The sequence below is a fragment of the Balaenoptera musculus genome, chromosome 2 (genome assembly GCF_009873245.2).
Source record: "Balaenoptera musculus isolate JJ_BM4_2016_0621 chromosome 2, mBalMus1.pri.v3, whole genome shotgun sequence".
Lineage (NCBI taxonomy): Eukaryota > Metazoa > Chordata > Mammalia > Artiodactyla > Balaenopteridae > Balaenoptera > Balaenoptera musculus.
The window spans coordinates 20,852,699-20,879,163 of NC_045786.1; the positions used below are offsets into that span (position 1 = coordinate 20,852,699).

Sequence of the window (26,465 nt, forward strand, 5' to 3'; positions counted from 1 at the left end):
TTGGAGAGCTTTCCGGTAATTCATCTGCAATATTTACAAACTGTATGAGTTCAATTAAACATCGACTTGATGATGTAAAATAACACTACCCTCTAAACCAACCGTGGAGTTGATGGACAATTCGTGTGCAACCCAAGACACTTATCTACTCTTAGTAGCTTGTTAAGATCAGCGATGCTTTATCCAGTAATCTCCAGTTTCCTTTCAACTCTAAGGCAAACCAAAGCCACCACCACAATGCCCCTCTAACAAGCAAATCTTTAAAATCTCTGGTTCAAAATTAACTCGGAATATTTAAGCCAACCGTATTCTATCTTGAACCTTCTGACAGGGTAGAGGCGTTTCATCCAATCAACAGAAAAGCACCATTGAACTCTGTATTCTAATGCTGCTGCTGCAGCTTAGTTTCCGAGTCCTGAGTTGTGTGAGTTGCTTTACCAGCCACGTTTATTAATTAGTGTCTAACATTTCCATCTCCTGCAAGTTGCAACCTCTCATAAAAAATGCATGATTTGGTTGGCTTAGGAATGACAACTTCATTTACAACAGACAAATAAATACCATACCTCACTCAGCAGCCTCTTCCCATTTATTTATTTAACTACCTCCATGGCCTTTGGGATTTGTACTGACTAAGTGAAGGAAAGGAGATAACTAGTGTAATTTTCCTTTCTTAATGATGTTTAAGCAAAAATGATTAAATCTCTCTCTTTTTTTAAACAAATGAGAACTGGCTAAAATAAAATTCCCTACTAAAAATAGATGGCAAGTTTGAAAAAATTGCCTTAAGGGCTATTTCATATTACCCATGTTTAAAATGCAAATCCATTAAACATCTGAGCAAGACATTTGATATTGTTTTTAGCAGCTATATTTATTCATCTCATCTTCTGCCGTAGTACTGAACTTTGGTTGATATTTTGCCAAATGAAGATCTATCCTCCAGCGCTGCTAATTCTTTATGAGTTTGAGCTTAACATCACTGTCTCGTTTTGATTTCCACCCTCTATTCTAATGTGCGAGATCATTTACCAACTTTGGAAATTACTTGTTGGCAGAGCTTAGGGAAATTATGACAGTTCGACTGTTCTATAAATACCTTATCCTGAAGCTCAGTCTTCTAGAGATCAAATTCAAGGCTTGGGCCTTTCAATATATGGCATGTGACCAAAGTTTAAATGGCAAAGGTAAACTTAGAAAGGGGATCCATGAGACAAGAATATGGGAGAAATTTATCCTAAGGGAATAAAGTAAGAACACTTCACTGACACTCGATCTGAAATGGCAAATCTACTTTGATGGTTTCTTACTTCTCCGGACGTGCTGTACTGAATGAGGGTCTGGGAAACCCAGGCTGCTTTATGTTTGTTTTGTAGTGGAAAGAACACCTCGGAATCATAAGGTCTGGGTCTGAACCTTGGCTTTGCCAATGCTAAGTACCTACAGTCAAACCACTTGGTCTCTTTAAGCCCTAGGAAACTCATATTCGAAGCAAGGATCATATCAGAAAACTCATTGCCTGGTTGAGTCCATGTCTCACCCTGTGCTTCTAGTTTGTAGGGCAGGGGTCTGTTTACGTGACCCAAAGGATTGCGACGGACAACCAAAGAGCTGAGACTACATACACCCCTCCTACTTGTACCCCACTGGTCTGTAAAGAACTCTTGAGATTGTTTGATATTGTGAGTGTCTATGAATAAAAGCTACCTCCTTGGGAATTCATTTCTCCAACAAACATTTGTGGAGCTGGCGCCCATGGCACAAGGCATCACAGCGGCCTCTGAGAACATTCCTTCTCCAGGAATCTGGAGCTCTGTGTAGGAGAGACTGATATGCAAGCCGTCAGGGGAACAGAATACAGCAGGTGGGAGGGTGAATTTCAGCACAGACCACAGTGGATCACAAGGCAGGAGTATATACTTCTACCTTCCGGGAAGCCTGAGACTGTGTTCTTACAGTGGGAACACAGTGTGTAAGCAGAAGCCAAAGACAGAGGAAGGGACACGGTTCGGAGTTCCCATCTCACCCTCAAGACTCAGCAGTTATGTGTGTCCATTTTTTTTCTGCCAGAAGACACAACACAACGATGTACACACACTCCCAGAGCGGCTGAGGGAGACGTGTAGCCCCCAGCATCCTGAAGGTAATTCCACCCATCCGCTTGCCTTCAGGAAAGCACTTGGAAGACTAATGAGTGTAGTTCTTAGAGGGGTAACTTCAAAAATTCCCCTAAGCTCTTCTGTGCTTTTATTAGCTGTGATGACAACGGATAAGGCCCAGTTGATGAAGAGGGCAAAATTCCAGAGCTGCTTCTCAGGTAGAACACAGATTTCCTCACTAATTAGAAATGGGGTCCAGGAAAGGGGAGGGACAAGAAGAAGAGAACTTGAGAATGATTTCAGCTACTTGTCTTGGTTGGACCGCCCATCCACGTAGGTGACACACGAGGAGGGCCTGGCTTGTGGAGGGGAGAGGATTTCAGTTTTGGAATTTCCTGTGGGTCATTTGGATGGAACTTTCCAATTACAGATGTCGAGTGTCCAGGTTTGGGGCTAGGCAGAAAAGCCTTATGTCAAGGTCAAGATTTGGGATCCAGCAGCCTACAGGAGGTAGAGGAAAGCCATGAGAACGTGTGACAGTGGGAGAAAACGACCCTAGGGTGCAGTGATGTCTAAGGCGTAGTCCTTTGCTTGCCATCGTTAAGAAGAACGTATGTTTTCATAAGTGTGTTGTTAATAATTTCTCTTCATTGTGTGATGAGGAACTGGGAAGGCACGCGGCTTGAGATGCCTTTCCATTCTCGTCTACACTCAGCTCTGCTCTGATCCAGCTTCTTGAATGTTCCAAGCTTTAGGCCAGATGCAGCCTCTCCTTTCCCCCAATTTTTTTATTGTGGTAAAATACACAGAACATAAATTTGCCATATTGACTATTTTTAAGTCTACAGTTAAGTAATATTAAATACATTCATAATGTTGTGCCATCATCCATCTCCAGAACTCTTTCATCTTGTAAAATAGCTTCTCCTTTCATAAATCATTATTGGGCCTAGCCAGCTGGTGTATTTTTTTCTTTCATTATTTAAAATTTTGTTAAAGTCGCAGCTAACATTCCTCGTTCCCAATAAAGCTTTTAAAAGTTACCTAACTGCAAATACTGAATATCTGCATTTCCATAAAACTCAAAGAGCCTATCATGTTTAGAGGAGAGAGTCAAGATAAAATGCCGACGAATACGCCCCCAGAATCCAAACTATAACATCTGTCCCACCAAATGCTGCCAAAGAGACTGAAGGTCACCGTTCATGCGAGACCTTGGGATGCTATTCTGGGAGCTGGGCGCCTGGCACAGTCGCCTTTGCAAGACCTGTGTCCTCCTGGAGCCCTGACTTGTATGCAGAGTGTTCTTTATTTTCCTTTTCCCATCAGTGACTGTGAGTGGCTTTCACCTGTGATGCAAATGATGAAGAATACAAGGGTGTGTCCTTAAAATCAATACAGAGAACTTCTCCTTGACCTACCTCATCGGGGCACCTCTCAGGAGGTGTGACCAGATTGTCTCCAGGACTGAAACCTTCTTAGCATTGTTTTCCTCTCCTTCCCAAAGGGTAAGAGAAGTTCATGGTTAGTCAACTGGCTTCTTTCCAAGACCAAGGGCGAGGGGGCTCAACTCATGGGACTCAGGGCGCAGTGAGCACCGGTGAGAAAACAGTAAGGGTTAGGAACCTCCAAACTGCCTAATGAAGAAGCAGAAGTTGGGTTTTTTTTGGTTTTTTTTTTTAGCTCCAATCTATTAATCCAGCTCTAATCAGACTGAAATATAAAGATGGGTAGAGGAAGGTGAGCATGAAAGAGCATGTATCAACTGTATACAAACCCAGCTGATGGGAGTTCTTCTTCAAGAGCTAGTCAGTTGCCTGTGCTAAACACAAACAGCACAAGGTGTGTGTGGCAGGTCCAGAGGAAGCCTGGTGGTTTTCTTCTTGCGTCGCATGTTCTCCTTCTGGGTCGCCTTTTCTGTTCGGGTCTAATACACCGTCAGCAGGTGTTGCACGAAACTCTTCTTCCTCTGGGCACCTCCCGTCCTGTCCCACCTGCTTCCCTTCCTGCCTGGCTCCTCTCTCCACTCTCGGCTGCTTCTTTGGCCAACCAGCCACAGTTCATGCTTTGATGCTGGTCTGACAAGAGACAGCTGTGACTTCGGGAAAGGCTGGCCGTGGTTTTCATTTTATGTAGCAACAAGTGACCCTGTGTGTACAAACTGCTACCTAGGATGTTTGAGGATTAGGAATAAGCCCAAATGTGAAAGACGTCTCCAGATTTATAAGAAGTATGGATGGAAAACAAGAACTCACTCAAGAGGAAATCTCACAATGACTCTGTAGGGCAGATGACCTTACTTTTAAGCCTCCCAAACTGCAGAAACGTACAGGTACACCAAGGTACATAAAGCACCTCTTATTAGGAGACAATCTACTCTACCCTAGCGTTCGGGTGGTGGTTACACTTTCTTTGTCTCTCAGGCTTATCAAGAGAAACAGCAGAGCAAGCACTCTGCTTTCCTGGGAAGGCATTTCAAGTCCACAAATGATGAAGCAGCAGGGATTCTACGAGACTATGGTTCCTGCGAGGTGGGGCCGGGCTGCCGAGTATTACAGATTAACTCTTTGTGGCAGAAATCGCTCTTCTTGCTTCAGAATAGAACTAGGCTTAAGATAGCACCCACTCCCCTCGTTCCCTTCCAGTCTGGGATGCATGAATTCTGTGTAAGTCTCATTCATGGGAGATTTTCCGGCAGGTCTTCGAGTGTTGATGGGATAGAAAAACACAGGTGCCCGGAAACATGGATGCTGGAGAAGAAAGGATCCCCTCCTCTGGCCAGTGACCTCTCTATCTCCTTCTTCACCTGTCCTGGACAGTCAGGTCGTCCTGGTGCACCCAGGACTCAGATGAGCGAACAGATCAATTCAGCGCAGGCAAGAGGTGTGTACGCACACACATCCAGAGCATCTTAAAGGGAACTGCGACAGATTCCCAGGAGAGCAGCACGGGTGAGGCTTGTTTCTACCAGTGAGTAAGCATCAAACTTTACATGCTACGCATATGCATCATCCGGGGATCTAGTTTAGACGCGGTTCTGGGGCGGGGCTGGAGAGCATTTCTAACACGTTCCCAGATGATGGCCATGCCACTGGTTGACGGACCACACTTTGAGTAGCAAGGCTATGTTGTACTTGCGGGAGGATAAGCAGCACGTAAGGTGCTCCCAGGCATCCGGACGGGCAGGGGAAGCAGGAAACAGTTAATCGCCACCACCCGTCCCTGGGGGTTGAAGATGATTCATTCTCCCAGCTTCGGTTCTCAGATCTGCCCGTCGCTGGGAGAACTTTAAAAATACTGATGCTGGGCTCCCAGCTTCGAGAGATTCTTACTTAATTTGCCTGAGGTGTGGCCTGGGCATGTGTAGTTTCAAAAGCTCCCCGGGTGAGTTTGCCGTGCAGCCAAGGTTACAAATCACTGCCCCAGCTGTAGATGCAAATGGACTTAAAGGTTAAGGACTTTCCTTTTTCTTCTTCCATTCTTTATAAATTCATCTCATTCATCTATCATTTTAGGTAAATGGCCAGGAAGAATATTATCATTATCTCTCTGGGTCTTTCTCAGAGAAGGGAAAGGAGAAAAGGAATCGCCATGTTCAGTCACCTCATATCACAGAGTGTAATCCACGGACAGACTGGTAACCTGGGCTCTGAATTTCTGACTCTTTAAAATGATGTTTTTGGCATCATCTTGGACAGAAGTTCTGGGGACATGAGGTGCTGAAAAGAACAACAGGGGCAGAGCTGGGAGACATGAGTTGTCCCACGTCCACCACCAAGCGGCTGTGTGACCTTCCACACATCACCTAACCTCTCTGGGCTTCAGTTTCCTCGACCATAAAGTGAGGGGGTTGGACGGTGTTGTTTCTAAAAACACTTATGATCAGTTCTGGTCTATTTCCCTCCACATGCCCTGTGTTCCTCTGCTGACCCAGAGAACAACATTCAAATAAACAGAAATCTACTGAAATTCGCCATGGATTTCCTAGGTTTGTGACTCTTACTTTTATTTTCCTTACTAATGATAGTTTTTGTCAATGACCTCCAGGGGTTTTATGTGGCAACTCTGACTCAGGAGTGATTTAAGTAACTTGGTGATGGAGACTCTCTGATAAATGACTCAACAGTATCTGTGAGATTTTTTTAGGGGTTGTGATTATAGTTAATGCCTCCATGAGCAGAAGAAATGTAAGCTACAACTCATCGAAATCTGGGCTAACACTCCTCTTCCTCTTTAAATGATAGCTTATAAGTATTAGTAAATCATAAACCAGGTATTAGCAATGGATGAAGATGACAAGGAGAAGCTCACCTGAAATTAGCTGCCAGCTGTCTTTCCCATCTAACCTGCATCTAGTTCAGTTGGAGGAGGGCATTTATTAGCCATAAGAGATATTCACTGATTTGTCAGAGAGATTTTCTCGAATAGCCATCGCTACTTAAACTTTCTTGGGTTGAGAGTGACGGACTTCGAGTTGAAAAGGCAACCAGAGTGAGAAAACAAATTATTACTCACTGTCTAATTATTTACCTAGTATTTTATCATTTACATGAGCTCAGCCATATATAAAAGCCCTTGGCACTGTGCCCAAGACAGATGGAGTGGTCAATAAATGTTCACTATTACTATGATTTTTATTAATTGAACATTGATTATTTGGTTAAAATTATCTAAATTCTGAAAGCCAATGGAAAATATCAGGCACACAGACAAAGGGTTTACTCAACCCAAATCTGCTAGAGACCTACTCCTCCTGGGGTTCTAACAACTACCGGTCTGACTTTACACCTAAGATGTAGGATATAGGCAAGGACACCAATGAATTTTCTCTTTCCTAATCCACACAACTTGTTGACTGTTCATCAAATGTACCCTGGACCTCGTATACCGCTTAATGCGAAACATCTGGCACAGTTTCCTGGCATGTATTTAAATATCAATATATGCTCTTCTGAAGAAATGACGATACAGTCTATGTATGGGCAAGTGCGTAACACGTGGAATTGGACAGCCTGAAACATACCCCATGGACCTTCCAGGGATGGAGGTGAGTTCCAGGGAACCTGTTCTTTGCTCTTACATGGTCCTTCCTGTCCCTGATGGAGGACAGTAACGTAGAAATATCAGTGGCCTAGAGAGCACAGAACTCCTGGTCTCAGAACCCCACACGTCCAGGGTCACACGCTCCCATGACCAAGACAGCGGCAGAGGTGACAAAAGTCTAAGCCTGTACAATCATCCACTTAGCCACATTCTTACCAACACAGAAATCACAGCGTGATGGACTGGACAGAATTAACCACATAAACTGCCCTAATATCTTCAACGATCCTTCAGCCTTTGATCTGAACTTGCCTCTTGACAAAGGGGGAGCACAGAGCAGATGACTGGATGGGGACAGAGGGAGAAGGACATCTGAGCCCCCCCGGGACCCATGGCAAAGCATCTGCTGACCTAGTCTCCCTGCCCTCAACTTGCCGTGGCCAAGAGGACAGCAGTGACTGTTCGGTGAGGCTGCTCAGGGAGGATGTACAACCCCATCCGTGGCGTTTGCTGCATATTTAAGTGCCCTTGTTTGGGGGGGCAGTCTGGTCCCTCATTTTCAGAAGCAGAGGATTCAGATGCCTGGATGGTTTTGCAGACTTCATCCCCCCACCCCCAGACCCTGGTTCCTCATGCATAAAGTAAGAGGGTAAGTCTGATTGTTTTATAAAGGCCCCCAGGTCTCCTCGGGGCCGCGGGGTGGGGGGAGGGAGGCTGGGCTGGAACCCCTCCGAGTTGCTTCCCACGGCCACAGCCTGCTGCCTCATGCTTTGGGCGGCACGTAATAGGGTTTACGCTTAATCTTCGGAGATGAGCCCAGGCCCCCACCTGACCTCCCCCCTTGCACGTGGAGCCCGGAGATGGGGGAGGGCGGGGAGGCCAGCTGGATGGAGACAGGACATTAGAATGCAGATTACGGATTGGGACCAAGAGCCTGGGGATGCAGATAAAGAAGAGAACCCTAATAACCTGAATGTTAATGAGCTGATGTTGGTAAAGCTACACTCCTCTGGAGAAAAGTGTTGCATTTATAATCATTTTGCAAAGCGGTTCCTCTTACCATAACGACTGCCTCTGATCTGCGGCTCCCTCTTAGAGGGCCTGGTGCCAGTCACCTGGTACCCGGGTTACCAGCAAAGCCTGCCTCGCCTGCCCACTGTTTCAGGGGACCTTGGGGCCCCAACTCGTGGCAACAGGACCGACTTGCAGATGGGGCGCCCGGCAGGCTGCTGGAGAGGGAAAGCCTGGGCCCAGGCACTCTGGCCCTTAGGTGAGATCGCCGCGCGGCACGGCTAGCAGGAGTGCTGGGGCTTCGATCTGTTTCCAGGACGGTTGCACGGGAAGCCACGGTGGTCATCCGGAGCTTATCAGTGAAGCCATGGACGGGAACACACTTCCTGCTGGAGGTCCCCTGAAACAGGGGGGCCCAACGGGGCTTAGGACCTGTAAGCCTCTGCCCTGACCAGTGGGGTGCAAAGTCTACAGGTGCCAGAGATGTTGGTCTGAATCTGACTGTCAACTCCCGGTTACCAGCTGTACAACCCTGGACAAGTCACTCCCTTTCTCTGAGTTTCAGCTTCCTCACCAGCAAAGGGGCTGGATGACACATGCCTTGTGCAGCGGCGGAGACAATGCAAAGTATACATCCCGAGAGCCTCCGTCGGGGGCCTGATACCTGGGCCGCCGACAAAGAGTCGTCACTTTGTACTGATTTTCACTGTTATGCTGTGTTGGCCCCTTGAGTCACGCACCCTGCTCCCTCCGAGGCGGGGAGCATCAGGCCAGAATCCCCTGTCAGGAGGCCAAGCTTTTGGGGAGGCTGACCGACTGTGACCTCTAATTCTCGTTCCATCACCGCTGCGCCAGGGGAGGGCAGAGAAGTTAATTTAATCTTCTGGAGCCTCCGCGTCCTCCGTATAACAAGGTGAATGCTATCGATACATCACCCAAAATGCTTTTAGGAGGGAAAACAAATAAACATCAGAAAGCCGTCTACAAACACAGGCAACTCACTTATCCACGGGGACTGGCGACAGTGACCAAACAGATAAAGGAAATCCACCAGTAATCCCGGAGCCTCGTTAGGCTGAACACCCTTGTCAAACCAAGGCCAGAAGCAAGGAATCAGACCGACCTGATGGCATTCACTGCCTTCCCTTTCCTTTCTCTGTTCCCCGGAGGAAGAATCATGATTGCTAAGCCCCCTGCTGGTTCTCAACCAGAGGGCAGAGGGAAGCAGATGTGCCGAGAATCCCAAAGTGGAGCGTCACACCTTGGATGGTCCAGATGCGTCTGTACCAAGTCCTCTACAGTCACTAAGCCACACCTGAAGCGAGTCAAGTCAGAGACATCTATCTACCTCCTGCCTATCTATTTACTTACCTATCCATCTAGATAGGTTTTCTTCAATTCAATAGGCCACTAATGTAGTCAATGCATAGAAGGCCAAGAACACTTTCTCAAGATTGGAAAGGACTCTAAGAACCATCCCAGTCCAACCACTTCCTTTCTTTGAATGAAGAAAGGACGGACTCTTGAGTGTTCTGAAGTGCTGGTGGAGGAAGGGGTGGCAGCGCGCATCTGCGTTTTGAGTACTGATGGGAGGTATCGACGGTCGGGAACAATAAAGAGGACAAAAGAGAGCAGTGGCCACGGTGCCCCTTGCTGCAGCCTCCCGCAGGTGCTGCTGACTGTTTATCCTTTCCTCTCGGTGACTTGTGGGCAGTGAGAGCAGGAATGATATGGTCCTGAAATACTGCTTTATTATCAGAACAACTTTAAGAGCTTGTGTCATAATCCTAAGGATGCTTCCTGAGCACCCGTGTACCGTGACGGTCCAGGGCTACAACAAGCAGAGGACGCATGAAGCTTCTGTCCCTGCCCGCCTCCCTCCCAGTGGCCGGTCTGCTTCCCTTGCGCCCAACCAGACCGGATCCGGCCCCGCAGTGGAGCTCCAAGGCTCCCTCGTGTGCCGGCCTCCCTGGCTCCGGCTCAGCCGCTCTCTGTTGCTCGGTGGCTGGGGAAGGACCGTGGGGCTCCCGGCCGAACTCTCTCCACACCTCCCCACGTCATACACTTCTTGGTGGCCCAGAGCTGGAGGCTCTGAACTGGCCAGCCCACTTCCACTGGACCATCTCCTGAGCTGGGCTCAGCTCCCACCTGAAAGAGTCAAGCTCTGTCCGCACGCTAGTCATATTTTGGGTGATGCATTCTCACGGAGACTGCATACTCTAGAGACAGAATTTGGACTCTTTTCCAACTTTATTTTTTAAAAATTCCCCCTTTCATCTGACTGTCATAATCCTTTCCTCTGTGATTCCATCCAGACCTTTAGCCAAATTCATGGATTTTCCCCACATTCTTCTCTTGAATGAAATCTTATCAACCTGGTGGGAAATGAGATCTGTGTAAGTGAACCAAATATTCCCAACTGAATCTTGACACATCACAGAGGGATGATAAACTCTCAACTCTATGACTTCATTCTGCCGTTGTGCCATCCATCCCCTCGTGCCTTCACTTGTTACTGTGAGAGACCAACATTCCTTAAGCCATGACACAGGTGACAACGCACATCTGGCCAGGCGCCCGTGCTAGGTCACACGCACGCTGGCTCTGATAAGCCCTCAGAACCGTCCTATTAATTAGGTTGGTATTTGAGACTATGTTGCTTGCAGAACAAAACTGGAAGCCCTTCCACTGAGTTCTGTTACCAGAAAGGGGTGCAGCTGCTCCTGCTTTAACCCTGGTTGCCCGCCTCAGCCATTTTCAACTCGCCACCACTAAGGACCCCCTCGTGAGTTTTCTCCCTTAGGCTTCCTTGTCTTGAGAGGGCCATATTTTAAAAGTAACTGGTTTTTCATTTTAGGTCATCAAAGCCATACATCAGTAAGTGCCAATCAAAGTTACTGAACTGGCTGCCAGTCCAAAGCAGAGGTGCCCACTATTCGGGTGGCATTGTAAAACTTTACGGTGGGTGAAATGGACAGTTTCCAACTGCCTTTTTAAAAAAAATTTTTTATTGGAGTAAAGTTGATTTACAATGTTGTGTTAGTTTCTGTGGTACAGCAAAGTGAATCAGTTATACATATACATATATCCACTCCTTGTAAAATTCTTTTCCCATATAGGTCATTACAGAGTACTGATTAGAGTTTCCTGTGCTCTACAGTAGGTCCTTATTAGTGATCTATTTTATATATACCAACGGCCTTTTATGAAGTACTAAAATATACTTTTCCAGATCCCCTGGGATTGGCCAGCAGACTGGGAAGCACCAGGCCACAGATTTCTTCCTCCCTCCAACTTTCTCGGGTCTAAACCAACGAGCTGACCAGCAATCCTGCCACACCTGGCTGAGACCCACTTGGGGCCGGTTCTACACCCTAAGCCCTTCTTCACACTGGCCTGGCTCCGCAGGTGGGTAGGGGCTTCTGCGCCCACCCCTCCCAGGAGCTCCTCCACGGCCGCACGGTGGCGCTCTCCACCACAGGCCTTTAAAAAGTCATCTTAACAGCACAGGTTTACGTTTGTTTAGCTTGTATTTCTGCAGGACTGAGTATTAGGGTAAAAGAACACAGGCACAGCAGGGAAATAGCTTCTTCGGGGCAGTCCTATAAGGCCAAATATTTCAGCCCTGGCCAAATTCTGCAAAGGTAAATCTGAAGAATGTACACCCAAATCAAGGTGTCCTGATTTCTTCCCCAGCAAATACATTTTATCTGTTGGGTTGCTACCCAGGAAGACTTCATGCCTACAGAAACTGTCAAGTGGAAACAACGTCTTACAAGCCCATTTCTTCAGGGGCTCGGAAAGCTTTACATACATTATCTCATTCAGCGCCTACTCTTCTCTTAAGAAGGTGGAAAGGCAGGGATTATCATCATTAAATGACAGTTGTCAAGTGCCCTCACACACGCGCTATGAATCAGCCATGATCCTGAATCGAAGCAAAAACCAACCAACCAACCAACCAACCAACATGAAGAATTATACAGTTCATGAAGTCAAAGGTCAGAAAGGTGACTACATTGCAATGAAGAGTATGTGGGCAGGCCAAACACAAAATGAGATTTTCTGCTATGTCTTCCTGTATTTATTTGACTGAATTGATATCCACATGTGGACGTGTGTGAATGTTTATCTATCCCGTAGGTATACAGAGATATATGTAAATATATAGATCTCTATACGTGAAACAAACTATCATTATATACACATGGAATCACAAATCTACATGCATCTTACATTTTGGAGCGTTTGGGCAAAATGATCATTTCTGGAATAAAACTTGACTCCTCTAGAAGTATTTTATTAAACTAACTCACTCAGGCATTAAATAACCAAGAGTTATTTATTAAACATCAAACATACATAAGCACACTGGCTGGCTTTGTTTTTTGAAGATTTAGTTATAAATATCACGGTAGCTACTGTAGTCCCCAGTACGTAGGATGGTGCCTGGCAAACCATAAAAATGCAATAAATATTTGTCGAATGAAGGTATGAATATCTGTATGTCCTACACTGCACGTGAGTTTGAGGACTCAAATCTGTTCGGACCGATGTTTTGACTTTTTTTTTTCCTAACAATCTTTAAAAATTTTTTTATGATTATTTTTTTAAAATTTTCATTTAATTAAAAAAAATTGAAGTATAGCTGATTTACAGTGTTAAGGGAGGGAAGGACTGGGAGTGTGGGATTAGCAGAGGTAAACTATTATATACAGGATGGATAAACAACAAGGTCCTACTGTACAGCACAGGGAACTATATTCAATATCCTGTGATAAACCATAATGGAAAAGAATATAAAAAAAAGAATGTCTATATGGGTATAACTGAGTCACTCTGTTGTACAGCAGAGATGGGCAAAACACTGTAAATCAACTAACAATTTTAAATAAAAGGCGCCTGAGGAAGAACACTTCTTTTTGATTCAAATGGGATGGTTCGGGGGAAATTTCCATGACATGAAGAGATGGGGTTTGAGAGATTTTTATGACAGAAATAATAATGATGATGAAAATGATAAAATAATCACCATGGCTCTGAGAACAAAGGCGTTAAATACATATTAATAATCAGAAGAGGTGGTTCAGAGTAAATGAGTACCTCAAAAAGCATTACAATGGGCAAACTGAATTTGGTTCCAGCGAGAGCCTTTGCTGTTCTGCCGAAAGAAATTAAGCCCTAGCATTCCTCTCTCTTAGAGGACACAGGGGAACTGTTCCGTGGAGAGTTGCGTTAAAGGCTGCCGGGGAGGACTGCCGACCCACACAGGGCCAGCCAGGAAGGGGGTCATTCACGTCATGTGGGTGAACACACGTGGCCCAAGAGGCCATTTTATTTACAGCTTCTTCCTGCTGGATCAGGCCCATTTGTCTTTATCTCTCAAATCTATGTGTCGTTCCCGTCTGCCACTGCTAACATGGAGTGCTCTAAACAAATGTGCTCTTAGGGCTGTAACTCCTTAATATAAACTGCATTTAATAAAACTGGTAGTGACTCTAAAAAGAAAGGAGGAAGGCAGACTTGGAGAAAATGGCTGGAAGAAATTTGCAGTTAATATTTTACAAGACATTTGGATTCTGATTCCTCCTTGCTGCTAAAATTTAAGAGATTTTTCAAACCTGTATTCCTCTCTGTTACTACATCCTTAATTAAATTAATTTATACGGTGAATGCTCTAACGATACTGCTGGAGATTTTCAATCAAAAAGCCTTATTGCTAGAGACAATGTGTGTGAAGACCTTGAAAAAAAGAATGGCATAAGGCCTAGTGCTGTCACTGGCACAGGGCTATTTGGTCCTGACATCTGATTACTGAAGAGATCGTGGTAGTTTTCCTGTGCCTCTGCTGAGGTCGTTATTTTATTTTTTAATTAAGCTAAATTAGGTCAGTGAAAACAAAATGAATCTTGCAAGTTGCCTTCACAAGGGTTTTCTCTCTCGGAAACACAATGGCAGACGATGATATTTCTACTGAATAATTCTACCAGTGAGGTTGTGCCTGCCTGAAACCCTAAACAAAGGAAGCTATCTCTTATAGCCTGATTGGCTACGTCGTCAAAGGATGGGCAATCAAGATTTGTCCAAGAACGCAAATGGCTCAGCTGTGGAAAAAGTCTAACAAGTTGGTACCAAGGCCAATGGTTCATCAAGCTCTGCTTTCTGTGCAGACATGGTCACAGACTCACTAGGGATCTCAAGGGCGTGTGTGTGACTGTATAGCTTTGTTGCCTGGCACACAGCAGGCACCCGATAATCATGAGTGATTTGTTAACCTAATGAAATGTCAGTAATAAATTAGGCACTGTGCCTAAGATTTGATCTGTTGCATATGTGTCAAACCACTATTTCTAGAGCAGAGCATGATCAAACCAGGGGAAGGGCCTCCCCACCCTCCGAAGTTCATTTCTTGCTCCCTGTGTTGAGCTCCTGAATTTTCTCCCTTAATTTCTAATAGTGTATTTCTAGGATTTATGTTGAGCATTTCAGAGGATGTAAGACCCAGCGTCTTTCTCAGTCACATGGTAAGAAACAGGCTTGAGAAATGTGTCCTTAATGACTTTGCACTGCTAAGTAAGGCCCAGATGCTTTGTCCTATACCTCACCACAGAAAGGGTCTCTATAATCCATACATGACATGGGAGGAAGGGTGCCTTTATATAAAAATCTGAGAGCAGACACATCCAACTGCATAAATGAACATCCCATCAGGTTTTCTTCCTCTCCCATACTAACCAAGTTCTTTGCTTCTCTCAAGAATGATAGTCTCTCAACATTCACCAAGTTTGGCTGCGTGATGAAAAGTTGCATATGACAAAACACATCAACTGCAGAAGAAAATTAAATAGGGAAAAAACGTCCAACCAAACACCAGGCACTATCTGATCTTGTTTTAAACAGAAAGTTGTGGACACTTTAGAAAAAAAGGCAGCAAGGGCATTTTTAATGGATTTTATCCACAGGAGAAATGATTACAAGCAGAAAAGCTTTAAAGTGTCAGCTGGTGATGCATTTTTCTTTATCCCTTTTATTTTTATTCAGAAAGAAATTGAAGGCATATGGCAAAGTGCATCATTAATTTCTTATTAATTTCATAATATGAAGGCAACCAGTTAAAATAGTAGTGTTACAACTTTAAATTACCGAACTCACTTGGTAGTTAATGAGAGATTTAGCACAGCAGGGATTCTGTTAAATTAAGTTGTTCCTTCACATCACAGTGGGAAAACAGGTGTATATTGGTTTAGAATTATGGAAATGTTGACTAATTCCAAGGCTTGTAATCAAACAGAAAGGCACCCTGTAATATTTTTTTCCCCAAGAATATGCATTAATCTTTTATCTGGTCCCTTTTCTTCCTGCCCACCAAAGCTCCCAGCTGATAGGAAACCACTTTCATGTTCTTCCTGGAGCTGTTAAGGGTGACGCTGATCAGATAAAGCAATACATAAATGCAAGATGTGGAACTCTGTTCCCATGCACCTAATTTGAAATGGCAGATGTAGCAATACTGTGTGCACTGTGAAGGCTAGGAGCTTACAAATCAGACCTGACTTCTCAAAATTTTCATTTAACCCACCTCAAGTAATTGGGCATAGGAAATTGAACTGGATAAAAAGAAAGCCGAAAACAATCCACAAACCATCTTTTCCAACCCCAGATTTCTTGTCCTTAATAATGGGTTTCCAAAATCACCATCCCTGACTTCTGCATGTAGAATTTTTAAGGCGAAAAAGAGACATGGGCAACATTTTTTTTTTTTTTTTTTAAATACAGAAGATACTATTTGTTTGCTGAGAAAAGGGTCAGAGTAAGATGTCCCAAATGGGAGCAAACTCATCAGTCATTTGTAGGTTTTTCAACATGGCCCCTTCATCAGATTACTTCTGGGTTTCTAGGGAGCATCTTCACGTATGAAAATTGCATGTTAAGAGCTATGTCCCTCCTAGTGGAGGTGATGAACTCAAATTAACCAAGCTCTGCATTAATTTAAAATAGGATGTGATGTGGCCTCTATACACCCTAAATGCTAAATAACAATTTATCATCAAGTAATTTTTTTAAACATACCGAGAAGGGATTTTGTACACTAATTACTGTAAAGTATTTCTTTCTAAAAGAAGGAATACCAAGTGGGTTTTGGGTTGGATTAGGAGCCTGGAAAATAAAAAAAATATTTTTCTACCATTGCCAGTAAATATTTAACTTAGTTGCTTTGTTCAATAATGTAACCTAACGCTGCAACCTCCTAGAATTTACGTTGGAAAAATTCCGTTTATACAGAGAATGAAGCTGAAATGATACTTAAAAAATCATTAGGCAAAGCACTTAGACCCAGTAAAATCTCCCTTACTAAAAACCACCTTAGAAGTTTCAGGGAGAAGTAGTTAAGTTGAACTGGGAGGGAGAATTCTGGTATCACACTTCCTTTTCTGAACCACTGTCTCTCTGATTTGCTCACACAAAAAGGGGAAAACCAAAGTGGTGTGATTTGAGACCAAGGTTCATAACTTATTACTTTTTTGTTATTACGAAGCTAATGTTTTGAAAACCTTCTACTGACTGTCTTGCCACTAAAATATTATACAATTTTCAATTGCGCTAAGGTGAATTAAACAAATGCTATCTTTTCTGGGGGTGACAGGGTATCAAATGACTTGTGTACATAGGTTAGCACGACAGATGAATGATAAAAAGTTAGAATTATACCCTGAAAACATTAGGGACATCATGTTATCTTTCTTTTACTATTATCAAACCAGGTTTCAATAAAATCATTAACATAGCACTGATTACCAGAGGTTCTTCACTATCACTTACACAAATCATTATGCTATTAAATTAACTCATCCCTGATATTTGAGTCAACAGGGAAGATATCCCAACAGCACAGAGAAATTTACACCAGCATACACTAGATAAACTGTCACAGCCCCCCAGCAATCATGTATTCTGATGAAGTAGCTATAGCCCACATCAGTTCATTTCTAGTGAATGGTAACAAGCATCCAATATTACTGGGAAGGAAATGGAAAAAAATTGTAAGCTTTGTATTTTCTGTTCTCTATCGACATGAAGCCGCAAATTGGGCATTAAAACATTGACTTTGTTAACCACCATTGACTGTTTAGAAACCATTAGGAGGTTGAATATTATGGCTGTGCAGGGTACATTTTTGTCCTTTCAAAAGAAAAATCTAAGGACTAAATTTGAAAAGAGGCTCCTGGTGAGTAAAAGCTTTTCCTTTTCCATTTGCTCCTCTTGTGCGTGTGTGTGTGGAGTCCCCCCCGCCCCTTTTTGAAACTGCAGCCCACCCAGTACTCTTTGCAGCCACTGCGACCCAGTGGGGTCACTCTGATTTTCTAACCAGGGGACATGCTCTCTGAGAGGTCTTTCTGTCAGCGGTAATGCCAGCGTTTCTTGAGGGGCTGGCCAGCTGCTCTGGCTGCTGCAGGGGGGACGGGGGGTGGGGTCAGCACACCCACCTCAAAAGCCCAAAGTCATTTTTGGCACTAAGAGCCCATCACTAGAACCTTCAGTTGAAAGGACCATTTTCAAGCAATAAAGTGATTTTGGTACAAAAGTAAACCGACTCACCCCAGGTAAAGTTTTAATATTGTGCAGTGCATTCTGGGCCTCAAGTGCAGCTTTTCTTGTATAAAATGTTACGAAACAACAACCTACAGAGAGAAATGAAAAGGTTTTAGAAATTTCTGTGAATGCTTTGCTTCGATATAATGGAGACTGGGGCGAACGAGTCATCTACTTAAAAGGATGCGCAATTTAAAAATAAAGTGCACGGGAACAGTAATAACAGCTCAAGCATTTACACAGCGCCTTTCATCCTAAATCATATTTATTAGCTTTTCCCCACTTTGGGGAGTCAATTCATAACTGTGCACCAACTACCGGGAATCCAGCTCTTCAGGAACGAGGGCGGGAGGTGGTGGGCGACTTGTTAGTGGGACTTGTGGTGCACCCACGGCATCCAGCGAAGTGCTTAATCACAAGCACAATAGCAAAAACTTACATTAACTATAATTTTCTTAAAGGATATCTCCAGAACGTCACCCTTTTAAAACACTTTCTCAACTCCAAGGTTTAGACAGCTGGATAATAAGCTCCCTAGGAGCTGGGATTGTGCTTTATTCTTTTTAACTTCCACCACAGTACATAATGCAAAATTCCATACATGAAACACGCAATGTTTGTTCGCTGAAATGAAAGACTCTATTTTAACCAGTTGAGGAAGTAAGCTATGATGCGGTGGGCATATGCTGAAACATGTTTGCAGACTCTGTCCCGTATATTAAATATGGCTGTGGTATGTCAACTGGTAACCTCTTGATTCCTCGTTTCTCAGAGCTGATGGGAGTCCAGGCTGAAGACCCCTCCAAGAGAGACCAGCATATACCCTCTTCCCACCCAACTCCCTCCACCAAAGAAAATGGTCTTGAAAACTTTTTACATTCCTTCTGCATTCTAAAGGATGGCTGACCCCTTCTTCAACCTGTATCTAAATATACTGGTTAACATATGTGGTTAAACCAGAGGAAGATACCGGTTAATTATCTATTAATTAGCATATAGTTTCTTAGCACAATCAGGCTTAGAAAAAAGGGACAAAAACTTTGGAAATTAAAAAAAAAAAAAGATGCTGCCTCTGACCGGGGCTGCCTTGGATGAGTTGGGCTGAAAAAAAAAGCAGAGAGATGCAGTCACCCAGATTGTACATATTTCATCCTGATCCTTATCCTAATGCTTGGAGAGATGCAGAGAGCCTTGAGAGGTCCTCAAACGCCAAGTACAGCAAGTGGCATGAGAGAAATTCACAGCACTACAGCATCAACGTTGGCTCTATTTAGGGGAATGATGTAAGTGAAGAAACGTAGCACAGCTGGAGAGCAGGAAGTTGGCACCACAAACCATCAAAGGTTCAAAATCATACACTGGCATCTACTTTTCAAAACAAAACTCATTCAAAGGAAGAAAATAAAGTACAATACCATCCATAAAACATTCCAAAATGCATATGCTTCCTCCTTATTTGGCAAAAAAAAAAACAAAACTTGGAAACTTGTTGTCAAATACTTGGTTTCACTGGAGTCTACTGAGATTAAATATGTAAGACCTCCACCTCCTGGACAAAGGAGAGTATGATCATAGCTCCTCGGCATTTAAAAAACTCCATGCCTCCAAGGATCAGAAACTCTTAAAGTATATCATTTGCATGATGGAGGGATACGAAAATTATGAAGTGTCCTTAAAGAATCACAGATAGACAGAGTGTTCCTTTTTATATGAGCTTCCCATTTCAGCTATTTGAGTTCTTTGACCAGAGTTCATTTGGCCATGCTGCCTGGTGGTAGATTTTTTTCCTGAACTAATCAAATTAATGTGTGATTTCCAGCTTCAATGGCATAACCTAAGTCCAGAAAAGCTATAGGAATTGCTTCAAATCAAGGAATGATGTTAAACAGCAGAGTCAAGTCCCAGCTTCCAGTATCCATTGTAATCACTTTAAGAGGAAGAAAAATTATATTCCCCTAGGCTTGATGCAGAAAGAAGAACAGGGAAAGAAAACCATGATGCAAAAGAATATTTAAAAAGAGAATGTATAACTGAATCACTATGCTGTACAGCAGAAATTAATACAACATTGTAAATCGACTATACTTCAGTAAAATTTAAAAAAAAAGAAAAGAAAAGAAAAGAAAAACAGGGAAAGACATCATCTCTGTCTTCCAAAAGCTTCTAACAACCAGACTCTCAGTAAGTTCTCCTTTCTCTCTCCTGGGCTTATGGGGTTGGCTTCTGGGTAAGCAAGCAATGAGGACGCTCTGAACTTCAACTTCAAAATCGAAGCTACAAAATCTGATGCTTTCAAGCAGGTAGATTTTGAGGGTGTGATACTTAAAAAATAGAAGATTTCGGATGCAGTAGAAGTCATAAGGCAGTCTGCATGCCTGGAAAGAAGGCAATTAAGGAAGAATGATCTCAGCAGAAGGAAAACAAATGCCAGTCTGGCCAAGCTCAGAGCTAAGAAGGAAAAGTTGAGGTTGGCCTAAAAGAACAGTGTAATGACAAAGGGAACGGAAATTATGAATGACAGATGATAAGATAAAAGCAACGAAGAATAAAGATGATGTAAACTGAAGGAATCTTGTTGTTGGGCCACTGTGGACCCAACACACAGTGGTCTCAGGAATAAAGAATCCCTTCCTGTCTTAAACACCCAAACAAAATCCCTACCACTTCCCATGGCCTGAAATTCCACTGGGAAGGTGCAGTTCATTTGCTATTTAAGTATTAAAATGCTACCCTTGAGGAAGGTAATATGTAATTGTTCCTAGCTATTTACACCTTGAATTTGGCAACTTCAAGTGCTTCCCTCTTGAACAAGGTTCTTAGTGAACAGAAGGTGGTTTCTGTGTTTGTTTTGTTTTGCTTTGAGAAAGGGCAAGTTTGAAGCTGATGTCTGAGCAGCGTGGGATGGGGGTGAAGAGGGGCAAGAATGCAGAGAGGAGTCTTAATGGACAGAAGGGAGATGGAAAGATATTCCAAATCTCGAACTCTTTCCAATTTCATCCAGGGTCCACTCTGCCTATGCAACCGACAGGGTGAAATCAGGGATTTGTCACTACAGATCCTCTTTGAACTGTGCATAGCTTTGAACTCTTTTACTCTCGTCCCATCTAAACAAAGACCCTGGAAGACATGCCCCTTGAAGCTCCAGTTCTAGTTGTAATACATAGAAGAGTATCCTGGACACCACTGGTGATACGCCTAACCCCTCACTGCTCACCAACCCCCAACCCAAAAGCTCAGCTCCATAGGCACCATGCTTGGCAAGCAAACTTGGGACCTTTGAAGGAGGTATCCCATCTCCAGGTGGGCAGAGCCCCAAGGCTCAGTGAGTAGAGCTCGGGCTGAATTTCTGCCCCGACTTGTAGCCTCAGCTGGGCACCCTCATGCAATGAACCACTCGCACCAACATGGGGGCTCTGGGGGAATCTCACCCCAAGACTTCTTTTGGTTTCACACATTCGGTTCCTGAATGACTCAGTGGAAAATACATTACTTCCTCTACACCTGAGTTACTTTAGCTGCATCACCCCTAAAGCAGTGAATAAAAACCAGGTCTGGGGACTTCCTTGGTGGCACACTGGTTAAGAATCCGCCTGCCAATGCAGGGGACACGGGTTGGAGCCCTGGTCCGGGAAGATCCCACATGCCGTGGAGCAACTAAGCCCATGCGCCACAACTACTGAGCCTGCACTCTAGAGCCCACGAGCCACAACTACTGAGCCCTCGTGCCACAACTACTGAAGCCTGCGTGCCTAGAGCCCGTTCTCTGCAACAAGAGAAGCCACCGCAATGAGAAGCACACACACTGCAATGAAGAGTAGCCACCGCTCCTACTTGCCTCAACTAGAGAAAGCCTGTGTGCAGCAACAAAGACCCAATGCAGCCAAAAATAAATAAACAAAATAAATTTATTAAAAAAAACACACACAAAAAACAGGTCTGCCTACCACTCCCTCCCCCTGAAAAAATAAAAAAAACCCTACATGGATATATAACCAAAGGGTTTCATTCAGAATAAATTTTTTTTTAACAGTCAAAATTATTCCTTCCCTTTCTTGGGCTAAAAATGTCTTGCACTTCATTCAGCATGCATACTAATTGACTTAATAAAAGTAATGTTTCATTAAGTTATCAGAAAATCTGCGGTAGAAATACTCCCAATTTCAACATTCATGTTAGAGTCAGCCATTTGTGTTTTTCCCCCGATGGGACATGAGTCTGGACACTTCCAGAGTAAGAATGTGTTTCACAGACTCTTGCTTCTATGAGTACTCTTCCAGCTAAACAACCACAGACTTTTTTAGTAGTCAATCACTTGATATACTCACTTAAAATCTTAGACTCATTGACCTGCAGAGATCATTTCAACACAGGAAGGGAGAAATATCATTAATGTTTGCCCTGAGATGGTGATTATCATGGCAAAAGGCCAGGGAGCGACTCTAGATCCTAGAAAACCCATGGATGTGCAACAGGGTTGGAATTTTCTTTCCTGCCTACCCTAACTGGATGGACAGCTGTTAAGGGAACCACCTGGCTTTTAGATTTCCCCGCACCAGCTGTAACTCAGGTCTGAAATTTACCGGATTCGTTTGCAGGTCAGCTGCAACACCAGATGGCCCAGCAGTCTGATTCAGGGGACAGACCTCCCTCCTCCACCAGGCTCTGCTTCCAACATCATTGTAAGGTGGGTGGTTAAACGCCGACAACAGCCCCGGGCACTCGTCAATGGTCAGCGGCTGCGACGTGCACCCGAGGTGACCACCCCTCCGGCGTCAGCATCGCTCCCAGAATCCGCTTTCCCTGCTGCCTGTGGAGTGCAGAGCAAGGCCTGCTCCACGTCACAGACGGGCAGCCACCTGCCAGGGGACGCCGGGGATGCGCAGAGCCGAATGCTTCAGCCAGGCTCAGCCCTCCTGTTACTGCTCTGCGCGGCTTCACATTTTTCTGCGCTACCCGTCTGACACAGTCTCATAAGCACTCGCACTTTATGATTCTTGCCACCTTTATCCACTGGCTCTGGAGTTTCTGCCAGTGGCAGCAGCCAGCTTAGGAAAGATAAACATGATGTCCCACGCCCAGGTGACTTCGTGGCATCCCACTTTCCAAGAGTTTCAACAGTTCACTGTGTTAATAAGAGCTCTGGATTTCGGAGCAAAAAATTAAAAAATCCATCTGTTGCATGTCTATTTATCAGGCCCATCCCCTTACGCCTCACCATGGCTCTTTAAATTCACAGGTAGAACAGGTTAGGGGGTAAAACTCGAGAGGTGATTCCAGAACCAAATATCACTGTTTCAGGCCTATGCAGAGCCTAACATGCCCACTAGTGATGACTCCTGTACTGAACCGCAAGAGACGCTGCTGAGTCTACATACTGCAGGGGGTGTCACGTGAAAGCTCAGTGGCCGTTACCATCTCCCTGTGAATTCACTGTGCGGCTCAACTTTGACCACCTGGCTGACCCCTAGGAAGGCCACTTAAGACGGATCTGTTTGGACGGGGAAGAAGGTCTAGAGAGAAAGGTCCTGGGGTGCAGAGTGCCCACCGCGAAGGCCACCAGTGTGAGGCCTCCCTGTGAGCATCTCTGGATGGTCAGGAGGCACCCAGGGGACGCTGCCCCCCAAGGGAACGAGCCAGGGGAACTGGGAGCCTCTGATGGCCCGATTCCCACAAGTTGGCAAGTTCAGCGATCTGGTTGCCCATGTTCAGCTTGTAAAGCAATGTGTCATCAGGATCATAATTGTGTGATATGATTAGACCATCTTGTACCGTAAGTTGAGAAGGGTAATCCTCAGAGACGCCAAGAGCTACCTACTCCAAATAGGGTAGTTCGTGTCTGACTATATTTCCTCACAAATACTTTCTGCTGCCATAAAAAGTTCCCTCAGGTATTCTGCTGGCTTCACTGCTGAATAATCTGAGACACTGTGACGAGGTTTTTGCTGTTTCCGAAGATAAAGCCTCAAAGAAGACAGGCCAGTGGTCTCTCTACACACACATACACACATACACACACCGCCCCCCAAGTAGTGTACTTAAAGCCATCAAGAAGACACTCAACTTTACTGAAAGACTTTAATTTTAAATGATCAAGTAGACTTATCCTAAAAGAAACCATCTGGATTATCACCAGTCTTTTCAAACCACAGCTGTTTCTCTTGGAAAGCCTAACTTGGAAACTCTTGGTAATAATACTCACAGGGGAAAAAAAATGCACTACTTATGTAGAGATAACCAGTTTATATCATGGCCTGTCCTGAGTCAAACAGCACTTAATTTACATTCTTCCGTGTGGAGGGCGGTGTAGACACAGCCTGAGAGAACGGTACTGAGATCAGATTTTAAAATTAGTTCTGCCCTGAAGAAAACTGACACCATACTTGTTCAAGAAACTTCTCTGAGGTTACCAAATTGGGGAGGAAGGAAACTAAGGTTTGATGCTCTGAAGACACCATTTTATAAAAAGATAGTTTTCTTTAAGTATTTGGCTCTAAAATATGGACAGCATGGTAGTTTTTTACTCTGTGTGTTTGGTTTTAAAGAATCCAGGTATAAAGATGGGAGGTCAGTGACTTGAAAGGTTTGCAATTATTGAAATAGTCACTTGTCTGCTGCAGGGTAGAAATTTCAGATCATATGCCAACAATTACACTCTCAATAGCACAGGAAGCCAGCCCTACGTATGGCTGGTCTAGTGGAACATTCCTCACGATTCTCCTGGAGCCACCAGCTCCCTCTCCTTGAAAGGTTGCTCCCATAAATGGTAGAAAGGGCCTTTTTTGGAACGTTCTAGTCCTGATTGTTAATACTTTTTCTGATGCAACTCTTCAGTAACATCTTAATATGGGAAACTGTGGAATGTTTTCTGAAATACAAGCAACTAGACAACTTGAGGATAGAGGAGAGAAGGTGAAAAAATGATTTCCCACAATGCTGTGGCCAAGCTGGTAAAATAAAAAGTACTTCAAGTTCGGAGCTTCTGGTGTTGTGTACGTGGACACCTGTCTCCCCAAGTCAACTCTGTCCCTGGGGTATAAAGAGGGGTCATCCACATCCTCAAGGTCACTCAACATCTCGTACAAGAAATCTGCATCACTGTCAAAACCTACACAAATAAACACTTGAAAACAACCACAGAAAAATCTTGTGCTGATTGAATTGTGTACGTATTTATTTCTTTAAAAAAAAAAAAAGGAATAGCCCCGGCAGAGAGATTCAGTTCAAGCTGTATTTGAATTCAAGACAGCAACAGGGTCACCATGGTGTAAACTGAAAATTCCTTCAAAGGCTGCCTCTGAATTCTAAGGGGCCGTCAGATCAAGAGACCAAGGCCCTGCGAGGCTAAATGACTGAACCTGCTACGCTTTTTTTTTCTTTCTGTGAATGAAGCTCTCTTTTGTCTACACATTTGCAAGCAAAGCAAGTGCTCCCTTTACACAAGTCCAACTGCAGTTGGGATCGTGGCTTCGTGTCGAGTCAGTTGCACAGTTTAAGTCAAAAGAGGATGGACTTCTCATTGTTGCTTCCTCTTATCATCTGTTTTCTCCCCCAATCTCAGCCACTATGTAGAGGATTTCATGCTTCTTTGAACGTTGTTGATCTCAGTGGTGCACTTTATGCTCAAGTGAATCTCCCACATGCTAAGTAAGGTTTTGACTATCAACCATGGGCTTACCCACTGCCAAGACCCTTGACTTTCAGTTTCTACAAGGCAGTTACAGGTTCAAAAACCCCATCAAAAAATACCCTGAATTAAATTGTTAAAGTAAACTTAGCACTGACCTTAAAAAAAAAAAAGAAGTAGCCTTCCAGTGGTCTAGGAGATGACCCTCAAGAGTCTTGAGGAAAAGGACAATGGCAAAATGCCATCCTTCCAAAGAACACAGATGCTTCAGGAGGCAAACTGGTCCCCTGGAGAAGCACGGATGGATCGCTTTCCTCAGCCTAAAGTCCACCCCTCAAAAGAACTGGCACTGCCGGTTAAAAACCACATCCAATGCACTGTTATTAACTTGGGGCCCCATGGTCCTAGGTCTTTCTTTATTCTTTCTACTTTGTCCTCAAAACATGGCTTGCTTTAGAGGAATGTAAGATGGGACTTAACACATAATGCTACTGATGTTACAAGCTGCATTTAAAATTCAGTCCCCTGGAACCCTCCTACACTGTTGGTGGGAATGTAGATCGGTGCAGCCATTATGGAAAACAGTATGGAGGTTCCTTAAAAAACTAAGGATAGAGCTACCATATGATCCTGGGCATATATCTGGAAAAGATGGAAACTCTAATTTGAAAAGATACACGCACCCCAATGCTCATAGCAGCACTGGTTACAATAGCCAAGACATGAAAGCAACCTAAGTGTCCATCAAAGATGAAAGGATAAAGAAGATGTGGTACATATATACACAATGGAATACTACTCAGCCATAAAAAAGAATGAAATTTTGCCATTTGAAGCAACATGGATGGACCTAGAGATTACCATACTGGGTGAAGTCAGACAGAGAAAGACAAATATTACATGATACCATTTATATGTGAAATCTACAAAATAATAGAAGTGAATTTATTTACAAAACAGACACAGATTCACAGACATAGGAAACAAACTGATGGTTACCAAAGGAGAAAGGTGTGGGGAGATATAAATTAGGAGTATGGGACTAACATATACACACTACTATATATAACATAGATAAACAACAAGGACCTACTGTA

General features: G+C 44.0%; 1 protein-coding gene across 7 annotated transcripts in view; it reads right to left on the reverse strand.

Moving 5' to 3' along the window:
• Window positions 1–26,465, reverse strand: part of CELF2 (CUGBP Elav-like family member 2) — a 525,035-nt gene that overhangs the window by 98,900 nt on the left and 399,670 nt on the right. For all 7 annotated transcript variants that reach the window (XM_036842569.1, XM_036842572.1, XM_036842570.1 and 4 more), the window contains one exon: window positions 17,751–17,833. In XM_036842569.1, the coding sequence (XP_036698464.1) occupies window positions 17,751–17,833 (83 nt within the window). The remainder of the gene's footprint in view (window positions 1–17,750; window positions 17,834–26,465) is intronic.